This window comes from Falco rusticolus, chromosome 15 (assembly GCF_015220075.1).
Source record: "Falco rusticolus isolate bFalRus1 chromosome 15, bFalRus1.pri, whole genome shotgun sequence".
Lineage (NCBI taxonomy): Eukaryota > Metazoa > Chordata > Aves > Falconiformes > Falconidae > Falco > Falco rusticolus.
In genome coordinates, this window is record NC_051201.1 from 15,985,955 (window position 1) to 15,999,540 (window position 13,586).

At 47.6% G+C, this 13,586-nt stretch overlaps 1 protein-coding gene across 2 annotated transcripts in view; it reads left to right on the forward strand.

The window, feature by feature from the left end:
• Positions 1 to 2,183: 2,183 nt before the first annotated feature.
• The window catches only part of TENT4B (terminal nucleotidyltransferase 4B), a 42,753-nt gene continuing 31,350 nt past the window's right edge, over positions 2,184 to 13,586 (forward strand). The window contains exon 1 of one of the 2 annotated variants that reach the window (XM_037408766.1): positions 2,184 to 2,898. In XM_037408766.1, the coding sequence (XP_037264663.1) occupies positions 2,351 to 2,898 (548 nt within the window). In that variant the 5' untranslated portion in view covers positions 2,184 to 2,350. Of the gene's footprint in view, positions 2,899 to 3,276; positions 3,651 to 13,586 lie in introns of those variants that run through there. The other variant, XM_037408767.1, reaches the window with a different exon arrangement.

The window sequence follows — 13,586 nt, forward strand, 5'->3', positions numbered from 1 at the left end:
TCTCAACACAACGGCAGGTCCGGATGCAGCCCTGGGATTGCGAGGCGCTCACACAAATACCGATACCACTCTTAAAGATTATTAGGATGTCGGTATACCTTCTCCCAGTTTTGTGTTCCTTTTGTTGACAGAAAAACCCTGTGATGATTCTTAGTTTTCTTTCTCCTCTGACACGTGAAATTTTTTTTGAACTTTTAAGGAAAATTGCATTGGCCTCTTCCCTCCTTCCTGCCCCTTGAGGGAGAGTGAAAGGCACTTCCAGAATTTAACTGAAGAATGACTGATTCAGCTAGAAAATGCATGATGCTTCTAAATAATATTTTCTGAGAAGTGCTCTTTTTAGTAAGCAAAGAGTTAAAAATTCAAAGTCATCATTAAAAAATCACTTTGACCTTATTCATAAGTGGGATTTTTTTGTTGGGTTGGTTTTTTTCTTCTCTTCTTTTTTAGTGTTTTGGGTTGGTTTTTTTTTTGTTTTTTGTTTTTTTAAATACGCTGTAGGTATATTCACCAATCTAAAGCCTTTGTGATACTACACCACTTGTGTCCTGGCTTTATTTGCTTGGGACTGGGGTTGCTACTGAGGAATCCTGTTAATAAACTTCAGTCCTACAAAAAAACCTTGTTTACATTTGTGTGCTATGAGTGTAGAACAAATTGTTTTTTGCAGAGCTGGCTTAAAAAAAAACAACCAGGAAACTAAGAGGTATATTTTTCAGTTACTGCTGTCTCTTGAAGGGTAATATGCAATCCTTTATTAGATTTATGCTCACTTTTCTGTGTTGTGTTTTAAAAAAAATGTTTACGAACGGAAACTTTTTTTGCATCTTTGATGTAAGAGGAACATCAGGCTAGTCATTTTCTAGTTACCTTTTGCCGGTATATATGTAGTTCTCAGAATAACTGAAGAACATGGGTATTGGAAAACAGGGTTATTCGGGGTGCTTTTTCTCTGCTTCCAAGCTATGCTCAAGTCCTGCCCGTTTCCACTTGGCTTTTGGTGGTAGTTGTAGGTACAGATCCTGCTTCTCAACACAATTCAGCATGTCAACTTGGAAGCCAAATTCCACCCGCTGTAGCTGGGTTTCTGTGACCATGCAGATGTGACACCCTGGGACAGACTGGGGGAGGGCTGGGGACACAGTGTGCTGCTCTGGGCTGGGGGGGTGGAGAAGCCGGAACTTCAGGCTTGGGTTGTCATCAGGGAGTGATGCTGGGACTACTGCTTTGCAAAGGGTCCATCTCACGTGATTCTTGGCATTGAAACGCAGCTTTTTCATTCCAAACCCTCCACCTCCGTCTGCCTAAAGAGAAATCCTCTCCCGTGCAATTCTGAAACTATGGGAAGCACCAGGCCCTCCACACACACACAGTATGCTGGGACCGTTCTAGCCCCTATTAAAGATGTTCTAAGGCTGTAGAATGGAAACGCTAAAAATAAAAGCGAATCTGACCAGAACTTGTACTACTCAATGCCGTTTTGCACACGTAACGTGTTTTTTTCCATCTGCAGAAGCGCTGGCTGTACGAGTACGGCACCTAGGCTCCTTTTCCCTCCTTTCGAGCCCGGTGAAAGGCAGGAAGACCCCGAAGTACCCGTGAGCGCCCCAAAAACAGCCGTAGGGGAGCGCAGCGGCCGCGGGCGGTGTGCGCGCAGGGTAACGTGCGGCAGCGCGCCGGCCCCGCTCCGCCCGCCGATCGCGCACACGGGCCCGAGCCCGCAGCCCCGGGCGCGCCTGGGCCCTGCGGCCGCCGGGCCGGGCCGGGCCGCCCGCGCCGGCGGTGCTGCCCCCTGCCGCCCGCCGATCCCGCCTGCACCTGCCGCCGCCGGAGCCGGGCCGCGGGCTCGTCCTCCCGGCGCGGCGCGGCCCGGCCCGTCGCTGCCGCCGCGGCGAGGCCCGGCGGGGCTCCCGGCAGCCTGTGCCGTGCCGCGGGCCGGGCCAGACCGGTTCCGCCGCCGGAGAAACCGGCGCTCCGGGCCCGCTGCCGCCCGGCCCCGGGGCTGCGCTCCCGGCGGAGGCGCGAGGGAGGGCCGGGCCGGGCGGCGGGCGCGGGCCGGGGGCGGCGGGTGACGGGCCGGGGGCGAGGCCGGGGCCCGCCGGGGGCCCGGCCCGGCCGCCGCCGCCCCCCTTCGTTGCGCGCGGCCCGTGTGCCGGCGGCCCAGCCGGGCCCCGCCTCGCCGCGCTCGCCAGGAGGGGCGGGGGCTGTGGAGCGACGGCAGCGAGCAGGCAGGCGCGGAGCTGCCCTTCCATAGGAGCCGCCATTAGCGCTGGGACCCGGTGACTGGGTCTCGGCGTCGGCGGCCGGCGCGGCGCGGGGAGCGGAGGCAGCCGGGGTGGGTCCCCGTTTGATGGATCCCCGGATAGCCTGGTTCCAGCCAGAGCAGCTCGGCCCCTCGAACCGCCTGTGGATGCAGATCTGGGAGACCACGCAGGGGGTCCGCAACCTCTACTTCCAGCAGCAACAGCAGCAGCAGGAGCAGCAGCAGCAGCAGCAGCAGAGCGCCCCCGCCGGGGCCGGCCCGGTCTCCCCGCCCGGCATGTACCGCGCCCCCCGCGCCGACCCCCAGCCCGACTTCCTGCCGCTCGAGAGCGCCAACAACCAGCACAACCGCAGCCACCACCAGGCCTCGCCGCCCCCGGGGGCCGCCGCCTGGGCCCGGCCCGCACGGGGGGGGCCGCCCGCCGCCGCCGCCGCGGCCGCCAGCAACAAGAGGAAGCGCGACAACAAGGCCAGCACCTTCGGGCTCAACTACAGCCTCCTGCTGGGGCCACCCGGGCAGGGCCGGGCCCCCGCCCTGGGGGACGAGCCGGCCGCCCGGGCCCAGGCCGGCCTGGCCGAGCCGCTCTACACCGGCACCCCCTGGAAGAAGAGGAACTACAGCCAGGGAGTCGTGGGGTGAGCGGCCGCGGCGCCGGGCCGGAGGGCGGCTGGCGTGGGGGGGTGCCGGGCCCGGCCCCGAGGCCCTGCTCGCCCCGGGGCCGGCGCGGGGAGCGCGGCCGCCCGCCGGGGCCGGGCAAACGGCAGCGAGGCGGCGCGGTGCCGCGCACGGGGCGGCCGCCGAGGGGCGGCGGGGGCCGCAGGGCCGGGGCGCGGCCCAGGCCCGGCTCCGGCGGGTGGCGCAGGCTGGCCGGGCCGGGGCCGCCGCTCGCCGGCGGCGGCGGGGGGGAGACGGGGCGCCCGCGGCTGTCAGTGCCCGGCGAGGCCGGCCCCCGTGCGGCCTCCTGGGCTGCGCGGCCGGCCGGGGCGGCGACTGTCGGGGCGGGGGGAGCGCCTGCCGCGGGTGCCCGGTGCATGCTAATGGTGCGGGCACGCCTATCCGCAGGGGACGGGAGCCGCTCGCAGGCCGCTCCGCTGTCACCGCCCGTGCACGTGGGGCGCGGTACCGGCTGCTGGCCCGGTGCGGCGCCCCGCCGCTCCGCCGGCGCCCCGCGGCGCTGTACCGGGTGTCTGGCGGGGCCTGCGGAGCCGTCTCGCACCCTTGGCTGCTCACGCACACGCTGCGGGGCTGGGCCCGGGGGGGGCCGCTGTCAGCGGGGCAGCTCCGGCCCCTCGCCGCGCTGCCGGGGCTCTGCGCTGCGTGTGGGGCAGGCGCCTCGCAGCAGCTACAACTTGTCGAAAAAAGAATCATCTGCTGCTGTTAAACGGAGGTGCGTGTGCGAGGTGGTTGTGCAGGGAGAGTGTTTTTCCAGAGGTGACAGAGGGTACGCACACGTGCTGGCCCCAGCACTCGGAAGGAAACTTGCATGCATGTATAGAACGTTATGGATGTCAGTATGGGATTATTAATGGTTTTCATGGGTCACTGACTGTGGAATGCGTGTGCTGATCTGAGTGTTTTGCCCGTAGTGGGTTTGTGTTAGCTCAGGTCTCGTCGGTTGGCGTTGAATGAGCCCACAGAGATCGAGGGCAGGCAAACCTGTATCTTATGTTTAGCAGAATACTCTTTTGAGCTCTCACTCCTCCCCCCCCCCCCCTTTTTTTTTTTAAACGCAGGGTTAGCTTTTGATATGGATGATGCCCTGGGTAAAAGCCATTTAGTAACTTATGTGGTTGGTTGTTTTTTTTTAAGTTCATGCTTTTCAAAATATAACCTTTGCCTTGACCCACAGCATACCTCTCCTCCCCGTGGCAGGAGCACGTTGACGTGTGTTGGACTGGTTAAGTGTGAGTTTCTGGTGTGGTGTCTGCAGGTGTAATACCCTTGCCAATCCTTCTCCTTTACAAACGAGTCTGGCTCGGTTCCAGGTTTCAGATGGCGGAGGTGTATGGTGACAGCCGAAGGCCCAGAAGAGCTCATTTTAGCAATCAGTTATGTTTTGGGTGCTGTCAGTTTGTGTGTGCCCAACTTGTACCTAAGGGTCCTTCAGTCCCGTCCTGCTGGAAAGCATTGACCTCTTTGCCTTCCAGAATCCACCGTTCTGTAAGATTTGTCGAAATGACTCTTCAGGTTTGCTGGTTGCTTTGGAAGACAAACTCTTACTGCTTCTGGCTGCGTATTTTCTTGCCAGCTCCTATGTTACCTTTAGTGCTGGGGTTATAATAATTCATAAAATGACACTGCAGAAGCATGCTATTTTAAGTTCTGTAGTCACTATACATTGGAACCTTCCATAACTTGCTTCATATGACTTAAAAGCAGTATGTGCAAAACATACCAAGTACTGCATTTTTGTAGGTTAGTTTTTGGACTCTGTCTTCTAGCTTGTCACTCACTCACTTGAAAGTTGAGGAACATTTTTAGAAGTGCCTTTGTCTTTCTGTCTCGTAAATCCGTAAACTTTTTCCCTTTATCAAAGATACGGGGGAGGAGGGGGGAAGGGTGAGCTTCAGAAAGAGATTAATAATAAGTACCAAAGTATTCAAGGTGGTAGTATTCAGCGTCTGTTGCTAGAGTAGAATTTTGGTGGAATCTGTTTCAAACTCCAACTGGAAGTGTGTTGTAGACAATTTATTTTTTTTTTAGTAGTATCAAAAAGTACTGAAACATGTTGGTCTGCATTTGGTTTGTCTAGTTTGTGGTATATATTTACGTGATGCTGAGGTTCTGTTTTAGCTGTTTCTTGTCTCTAAGATACACCCCTACATTGCTTTTCCTGAATTACAGAAGTGAATGGTGCTTGCTTCTAACAAGCTATTTATTCCAAAGGTATTTAGAGGCAGTTGGCTAACAATCTTGAATTAAAAATTGTGAAAACAATTTCTGAAAGGTGCTGAAGCCTCTTAGGAAAGCACAGGGAACACTTAGGTCTTGTGAAGGTTGCAGTGTGACTGACTGGCTGCTGGCAAGGCTGTGTGAAACCTCCCGTGGAACTGCCCGAGGTCTGCGCTGAGGTGCTGCCATCGCTCCCACCTACAAGTCTCTTTTTTAATAACTAACTGTTGTAAGGTGTCTGTCTCGGGTCTTGAGATGCTGTACAGTAATGATGGATAGGGAGGTTTGTAACCTAGCAAATGAGATTATTGCTGAAGTAAATATTTATAATTGTTTGCAACATGAATTCCTAAAATTGTGTTGACTGGTTCCAACAGTTATTGAGAAAAAAGAAGATACCTGCGTTACTTGTGTGTTAACAGGTACCTTTTCCTTCCCTAATTGTTTCGATGCAAATTTTGAAAAAGTAATGAAGGCTCTTAACACTTTTCCCTATATACCGTCCTGTAACTTTTTTCAGTTAATAGCTTTAAATTTTGAGCCTTCTGAATATGACAGCATTGTGGAACAGACCCATTTTCAGAAAGATCAGGCCTGATTTTCTGGCAAACAGTTGAATGCTGATATGTGGCATTCATATTTCCAGAGCAAGGATGTCACTTGTGTGTATGGCTGTGCAAAACCAGCTCTGAATACGCAATTATATTGATCAGCTCTTTGGAAAAACAGTCCAGTAATTTTTAGCTAGTTGGACAGTTTATGTAAACACATAGCAGCGTGTAACTAGCTGTAAGAATGTTTAGGTAAGGTAAACATGTTGGAATAGTAGAGGTTAAAAGTTAAGTATCTGTTCAGTCAAACCTTTGAGTTTTTTCTTTTCAGTTTTTTAATTTATATTGAGAAACATACTTTCTTAGTTAAGGCTACTTATACATATGAAGATATAGCCAAATAATTAAAAAATAACCCACAACAGTATTGTTTTCTATTCCAAGATAGATTTATTTCAAAATTTGCATAATATTTGCTAACATTCACTGGTGCTGAAATATTGACCTTCAACACGAGGGCCAGTTTTCATTCCCTCACAGAGTTAATGGTGCTATCGTATACATCATATTCTGGCCTATCTTTTAATATTTTCCTTTATTCTAAGTTTTCAGGCTTGCAGTTCAATTAATAATGTGTATATTTGCATTACAGGTACTCTGCTTTGTTCTGGCACACTTAACTTTGCGACTTCTGAAATATTGCTGTAAATCAGTTGTCTTGTGCTGCCTGCAAGTTGCTTTGCACCAGGCGGATTCAACTTGCGTATCTTACATCCTCTGGGGACTTTGTCCACAGACAGTAGTGCTAAAAAGAACAGATAATGCAGAAAACGAATTCAAAGCCTTACAGCATCTGTATGATGTTACTGTTGACTTAACACATAACATGTGTTAAAAGAGTTTAATTGGATTTGCCTTGACACAGGGTACTTTGTAGGAAAACGCAAGGATGTAGAAGGATGTGTGGGTTGAGGTTTTGGAGGGGATTTGGGGTGAGTGTGTCCGTGTCCCAAGGGCAACAGTAAGTGTTAGTAGTAATGTTACTAGTGTCACGATTAAAAAGGAAGAAAAAGCATTTGGGGTTCTGAAACGGCTGTTTTACAGGTTTCGCTGGATTTAGATTGAGTCTAGCTAAAAGGTGACACAAGAACAACTGCTGAAGCCAGAAGCCTTCAGCATAACAAAACCCAAACCCAAAGACTTGCACGTGAGTTTGACCTGTCTTCTCACAGGTTTCTGTGACTCTGGTGCCAGAGTCCAGTTACGCAGGTCCCAGGTAGGAGATGCGGATTTTGGGATGGTGTGGGGAGCTGGTTAGTTTTCACAGGCAGCTGCAGCCAAAGGCAAGAACCCAATTAATGTGTGAGCTTAAGGAGGAAAATCTGTCATGTACTCCTGAGGAGGAACCTGGGTTAAATAGAAAACAGTGCGTTTTGAAAAACTGAATGCACGCTGTTTTGAAGTACTGATAGAAACTGCCATGAAAGGGAGAGACTCCTGTGACCCCAGAGGAGGGGTCTGCACACGGACGTGCACGCGCTCGCAGGCTGCTGAATTGGTTGGCAGCGAACTGAGCAGGCTTCAGCTTGATACAAGGGTTCCCAGCATGTTGCCCAGGATTACAGAGAATACCATGAAATAAAATCGCAACTACTTTAGGAAGAAAATAGCTTAAAGCCATACATTTTTGCTGCAGAAATTCTATTATGATTTTTTTTTTTCCGCGTGAAGTTTGTCAGCTTCTCAGGTCTTTTAATCTCTTTTTTTTGAAAGAAGCTAAGTGCATTAAGGCAGGCACAGGCTCATTCTCTGCAGGCTTTGAGCTGACCAGAGGACGTGTAGCTACAGTGGTGCAGCTGTCTGCCTGAGATAACTTACCCCGTGTCTCTTTAGTTCTTACTAGCTCAGGCCCTTGCGTGGTACCAGCCACAGCGGTGTGATTTCTACATGGGTCGGAGCATGAACAGAAAGAGCTGAGTGTATTGTGAGCAGAGCAGGCGCGTGTACCTGCATCAAAAGGTCTAGCCAGACTGAATGCCTAACTTCAGGATATCTTTTAAATCCTAATCAATTGTGGTGTTTTCCATCATGTGCTCTTAAGCGCTTAAATCAAATGCGTGGGTGGTACTTGATTCGCTGTTGCATTACTCGGTACATACGAAAGCTTCACATATGCGAAACAAGCGCTTTTGGGCGCAGCCTTCCGATTTCTGCTGAAAGGACGAGGGGTGTGTGTGTGACTTCTTAATATGTCTTCTGTTAGAGTAGTTGCGTGCGTTTTGGATTTATTGAAGACATGTATGTTAAAACTAGATTGCGGTTGCATTTACCATGTATGTCATGTAAAAATGAGTTATTCGGGAGGAGTTCATAGGCACAAATCTGCTTCCCAGAAAAGCCTCTTAGAACAGTACTCTTTCCTCACGCTGTAGCTGCGTATGTAAGCTGTAAGGTAGAAGTGCAAGGATGTGACCTGGGTGCAAATCCTTTTTCTTGTATCCATCCGATAAGATCCGCCGTCACTCTCCGTCTTGTCCTGAGTCATGGCACAGCACAGGTCTGGCAGTACCTGGTGACAGCTTGTGCAGCTCTTGAAGGCGGTGATCTGGGGTTTGTGGAAGTGAAACCACGCATTGCCCCACTGCCTCCACGGTAAGAAATGACTTCTGTTGGAGGGGCTGGGAGAGAGAAACAGATTTACTAGGGGATGAAGATGTTGGACTAAAGGCAGTTGGAGGAAACATTTCGGAAATATACTGTAAATATTATATAACAGTGTTGTTTGTGCTTGCAGAATTTTGGAATGTGCCAACATTTTGGCGTGCTTTGTTTAAACAATTTAAGGAGGACTTCAGAGGCCTGCTGGTTTCTACATGTGCAGGGGAGCAGCATGTGAATGTATTCTCATGAACTGTTTTTTCTCCAGTTCTTATCTTGTATTTGTGAATTGGACACCTATTTACCTTGGAGTGGCTATATAAGGAACAGAAGTTTGGCAGACTTTTTTTGGTACATAGAGATGTCTATATTAAGTAATAGGAAGAGTATGTGAATCCCTCTTGTGTGCTTGCTGCTTTCCAAGAGCAGATATGTGCTTTCTGTAGCAGTATGCATTTGGAAAAAGAGGATCTGCTCACCCTTAATCTTTATTAGTATTGTATTAAACTACGTTGGGGTTGGAGCTCTTACTTTTTTAACTGGCAAACTCCTAGTGTAAGGTCAGTTTTAGGAAGCCTGAGATTATATTGTTGGTCCTGGGGGACACAAATAGATGGAGACCTGTATCATGAAAGCATATTGTTGCTTTTTTCAATCTTTCAATTTTTTTTTTTAAACCATCTTGATGTTATGCTTTGTTCCTGAGCAGTTTCTATTAGCTTACTTAAAACTGGAGTACACGGTCTGCTTTTTACCTTGGGAATTTGCAAAATTTTGAAATGCAGTTTTGATAAGTGTTGTACGTAACCTTACTATCAAAATAGGCAATAATATAAATGCTTCGTATTTCTTTTTATTCACCTCATAACATGGCGATTCAGAATACATCTGTGAATATAGGGTATGTGATCCCAAAATAGCGTATATGCCAAAATTTAAGAGGTGATGGTTGCTTAAAATTTTTTGATGTTGCATGTGATGTAAACGAGTGGTTCCTGCATTGTCTTTGCTGGCTCTTGGAGCTGGCAGCAGTAGCGGAATGCAGCCTAGAGCCACCTTACGTGTTGTGTTGAGAGGTGTGTATGCTGGTAGTGATCAAGTGACACAACCAGTGAAAATCTTGCTTAACACATATTATAAGCAAATAAATGCTACTGCCGTCCTTCGTGAGCAGTTGGCATGCTAATTCATTATTTGAACATGCTGGGATTTCTTAAATTATGAGCATTCATCTTCCTGGATTATCTTTTTGGATGAACTGCCGAAGAGTGCTCAAGATGTCGGTCATATTTGAACATTGCTTTCTGTCCCTTTGCCTGGAAATTGGGACTAAAGAAAATACTCCTATAAGCAAGAAAAAGAGAGGAAAACTAGTGAGCTGGAGGCAGGCTTCAGATATTTTTCCTAGGCTGCAAATAGCTTTACAGAAGGAGCAATGTGAACTTTAATCATTTTGTAACTTCAATAGATAACGCAGCAGGAATTTTTTCCAGGAATACTATGAATGTCATAGTATTAATTCAAAGCAAGAGATAGACGTGGATTGAGGCAGAAGAACTCTTGTTGGTAAGTTTGTACAAAAAACTCTCTTACAGATCTCTAGAGCCTGTGTAAATCTTTTTGGTAGCTTTATGTTGATACTTGTGTTGTATCATGATCATGCGATTCATGTGTTAGTATTGCTGTAGTCAGTATAGATCTCTTGATGCTAGCTGTTCCCGATGATTATCTTTCTGACCCAAAATTTGTGTGAGACTGAGCAGCACGGCCTGGGAGCTGGTGGTGTACCACGGCCGCCTTTGAGGCCGTGAAGCTCTGAGGGCAGGTCGCAGGTAGGAGGCAGCTGCTCCAGGGCAGTTCTAGCACATCAGCTCAGTGTGAGGATGAACTGGCTGCGTGACTGGGTCTGAGGATGTCTTATGCCGGTACATCAGCAACATCTGTTAATTTTCTTCCTCCCATGGTGACAATTAAGATTATTTGGCAGCCCTCATTCCAGATCAGCCTCTCTGACAGGCTCGTAATGTCCTCCATGGCATGAGAACTACATCTGAATTATTCAAAAGCGATGTGCAGCTAAAGGGGCACAGTCTTGCTACAGTTGCTTGGGAAGGTTTTACGGTGCAGAGTTCTCCATCACCATACTGTACTGCATACATCTTGCAGGGTGGGTTTGCATTGCATTTTACAGGATTTTTACTGGAAAACAGTGGTAGCAGAGGCTCAAATACACGGAGGCTTAGGATCAAAGTAGGCAACTGTGCATCTCCGCTCTTCTGTCTTGTCGCTGTGATTAGTTAGGGGGGAAATAGCCAACACCATATTGAAAATGTTGTTAGACAGCATGGAGGAAGTAATGGTGTGATTCTACAAGTAATGGGGTACAACAGTGGGCAAATACAAACATTAAAGTCCTCTAGAAACTTCCGAATCCGGGAAATGAGGGTGCCAGAGGAAGAGGTGTGTAGGCAGTAGGAACATTGGCTTATCTTCACTCAGTGTAGATTTACTTCCAGGTAGATTTAAGTACACGCATTTAAAGTGTCACATGCTTTCTTACAAATACTTTGTTTACGGACCCAGTAAAATCTGAAAGAACTTGCATTAACCTGTCACAAATACCAAGTACAGATAAGCCCTTCAAATAAAGTCGTACTGTAATTAGGGTAAGAATACCACTGAAATGCAGTACGCAGGAGTATCTTGCTGTAGTCTGATGACTAAGGTGTTGATCTTACTGTTAGGTGTCAGTGTGTAGTCTGAAGATAGTGAGTCCTTAATCAAAGTTTGTTGACCTTGCCTGACCTCTTGATGTTGTGATTGATGAAGACTGAAGAAGTATGATAACGTAACTCTTAGTCTCACTGTGTTAATTTTAGAGCTGTTCACTTCCTCCGTTGCTTTAGGAACAGCTGGTATTTTCTTGAGATTACTAAAAGCAAAAGGTTTTTTAGTTCTGTTTTTTGGTTTTTTTTGTTTGTTTCTTCTCAAGGGGATGGTGACAAAAAGCATGCTCCTTTATATACATTTACATTCCTCCCCCTTCTCCCTCACTGAGATTTTGGCTTTAATCTAAAATAAGTATGCATATCGTTTTTGAAAATTGTGTAAAGTTTTACTCTGGACTTGTGCCTTGTCAAGCGTGATGGCTTTCTCTCTTACATAGTCAGAGGTACTCCTGGTTGGCAAGCTTTCTGCAACTGTCAGTTAAATCACTGAGTTAAATGTAGTGTGGTGAAGGAACTACCTTCATTTGAGTAATGATCACAATTGTAAATTACAGTCTTGGGCCAGTATTGAGCCAGGCTGAAAAAATGAAGTCCTGATAGTGGATTTTATTTAATGTTTGCTTTGTTATGTCACACTCTTCTTCAGTTGGGTGATTCAACTCGCGTGCTTGAGGATCCTCTATTTACTTAGCTTTCTGGTCGTGTTTTGGACTCAGTGTCTTACTCACATTCATCCATGGGGATTTTTCCTTGTGGTAGTCATACTTGGCAGGTACTCACAGGAGAAAATTTACATGTTGATTTTTGCCTCGAAGAGCTGGTTCGTTTTTTGAGGTAAGCAGCTTCTTTACATGCACCTCTGCTTCCAGCCTCAGGTGGAAGAGAAGTTTTGCCTCATCGAGCTATTGGATTTCCTCTTACGGGATAGTTTTTGAGATCGGGCAGAAGGGATGGTACTATCTTGCTTTTGTTGCTGTCTTGTAATTATATTACACGTCAGCTGCAACCCTTTTCTTAGCTCAAATCTTACCTAAATTTGAATTAACTAGTGATCTTCTGAAGCTGCTCTTGTTACAACTTGGCCAGATGTGACAGGGTATATGTAGGTGGTAAAAGATAATGTTTCAATGGCAGTAAGTAGCAGTGTCAGCTCCCAGTATAACAGCACAGAGTGAACGACGAGAATAACTGTGTAATAACAAACTTTCTCATTTCTTGTATAATGCGGTATTTGCCTGTAGGCATTAAGTCACTGAACATTATATGCTGGAATAGTTCATTGCAGCCTTGGCTCCTCTGAACCGTACCTGCTTCAGGCATGCTGAAACGTGCTTTTACCAGTTGCTATTGATTCAGCAGTTTGTAGAGCTCGCAGACACCCTCTTGTGCTTCTTTGATCACTGGTCTCCACTACTGCATCTTCTACTTACTTTTTTGGTACACTACGCACATTTGCTTAATCTTCACATTATTACTGAAATTATTTTGCAAGAGTGGTTTCAGTAGGTGAGTTGGATGAGTTTGGAGTGGGTTTCAGAGAGCTCTGCAGAGCCCCTCACTGTTTGCTGCTTCAGTCGGAAGGCCGCGCACAGATATGTTAATGTACAACATGTGGATGGTGTGAGGAGGTGTGTGTGCAGTGCCAGGGGTGTCCCATGCTAGAGTGGGCTCCAGCATTCGCCTACATGATGCTGATCCTGGGTCAGTTGTGAGGATTTAACTCTCAAACCATTAAAGTCCCTTTTTTTCACAGCGTGATGGTTTTTTTCGTCCTTATGTCCAAACAGAAACCTAGCAACTGAGGTTCAGCTGAGCAACTGAAATCTTTTATTTAAGGCATCTTTCAGCATATGTTGGTGTTTCTGAATTTTCAGGTTTTGGACTCATGGAAGATATTTCAGTGAAGTGTTTTCTGGGCTTATATTGCTGATTTTCTGACAGATGTACTACCTGAAGCTTCAAGGAAAAGAAGATAAAAACCATGATTTGATCCACAGGTTTAGTGAAGAGACTGGCTTCTCCAGATACTCTGAAGGATGAGACTGGTTACCTGCATGGAGGAAGAAGCATTTCTTCCAGTTCCTGACACCACAGCTCTTGAACATGAATTTTATCACTGGGCTAGTAGAAATGACCTCGGAAAACATTTTGCTGTCATCTGCTTAGGCATTGTATTTTTGTTTTTGTTTGTAGCTTTCTAGCCCAGAGTGATAAGCAGAGCAAAAGGAGGCTGGTGACTCTCCAAAATATTTTGCAGGTGGAGTGCTGTCCTCCTAGCCCAAGGTTTTTCTGATCCCCGTGTATCCTGCCTTGCTAGTGGGAGTGTCTGAGCACAAGAGAACAAACCAGAATATGAACAAACAGCTTCTAATATATACCTTCTAAAAGAGTGTATTACTGCAGCGTGAGTCCCAAAATGAGTACTGCGTTGTTTAATGTGAACATAGTTCACTGTGTACACCCTTACTGTAAAGATAACAAATCATCAAAGTA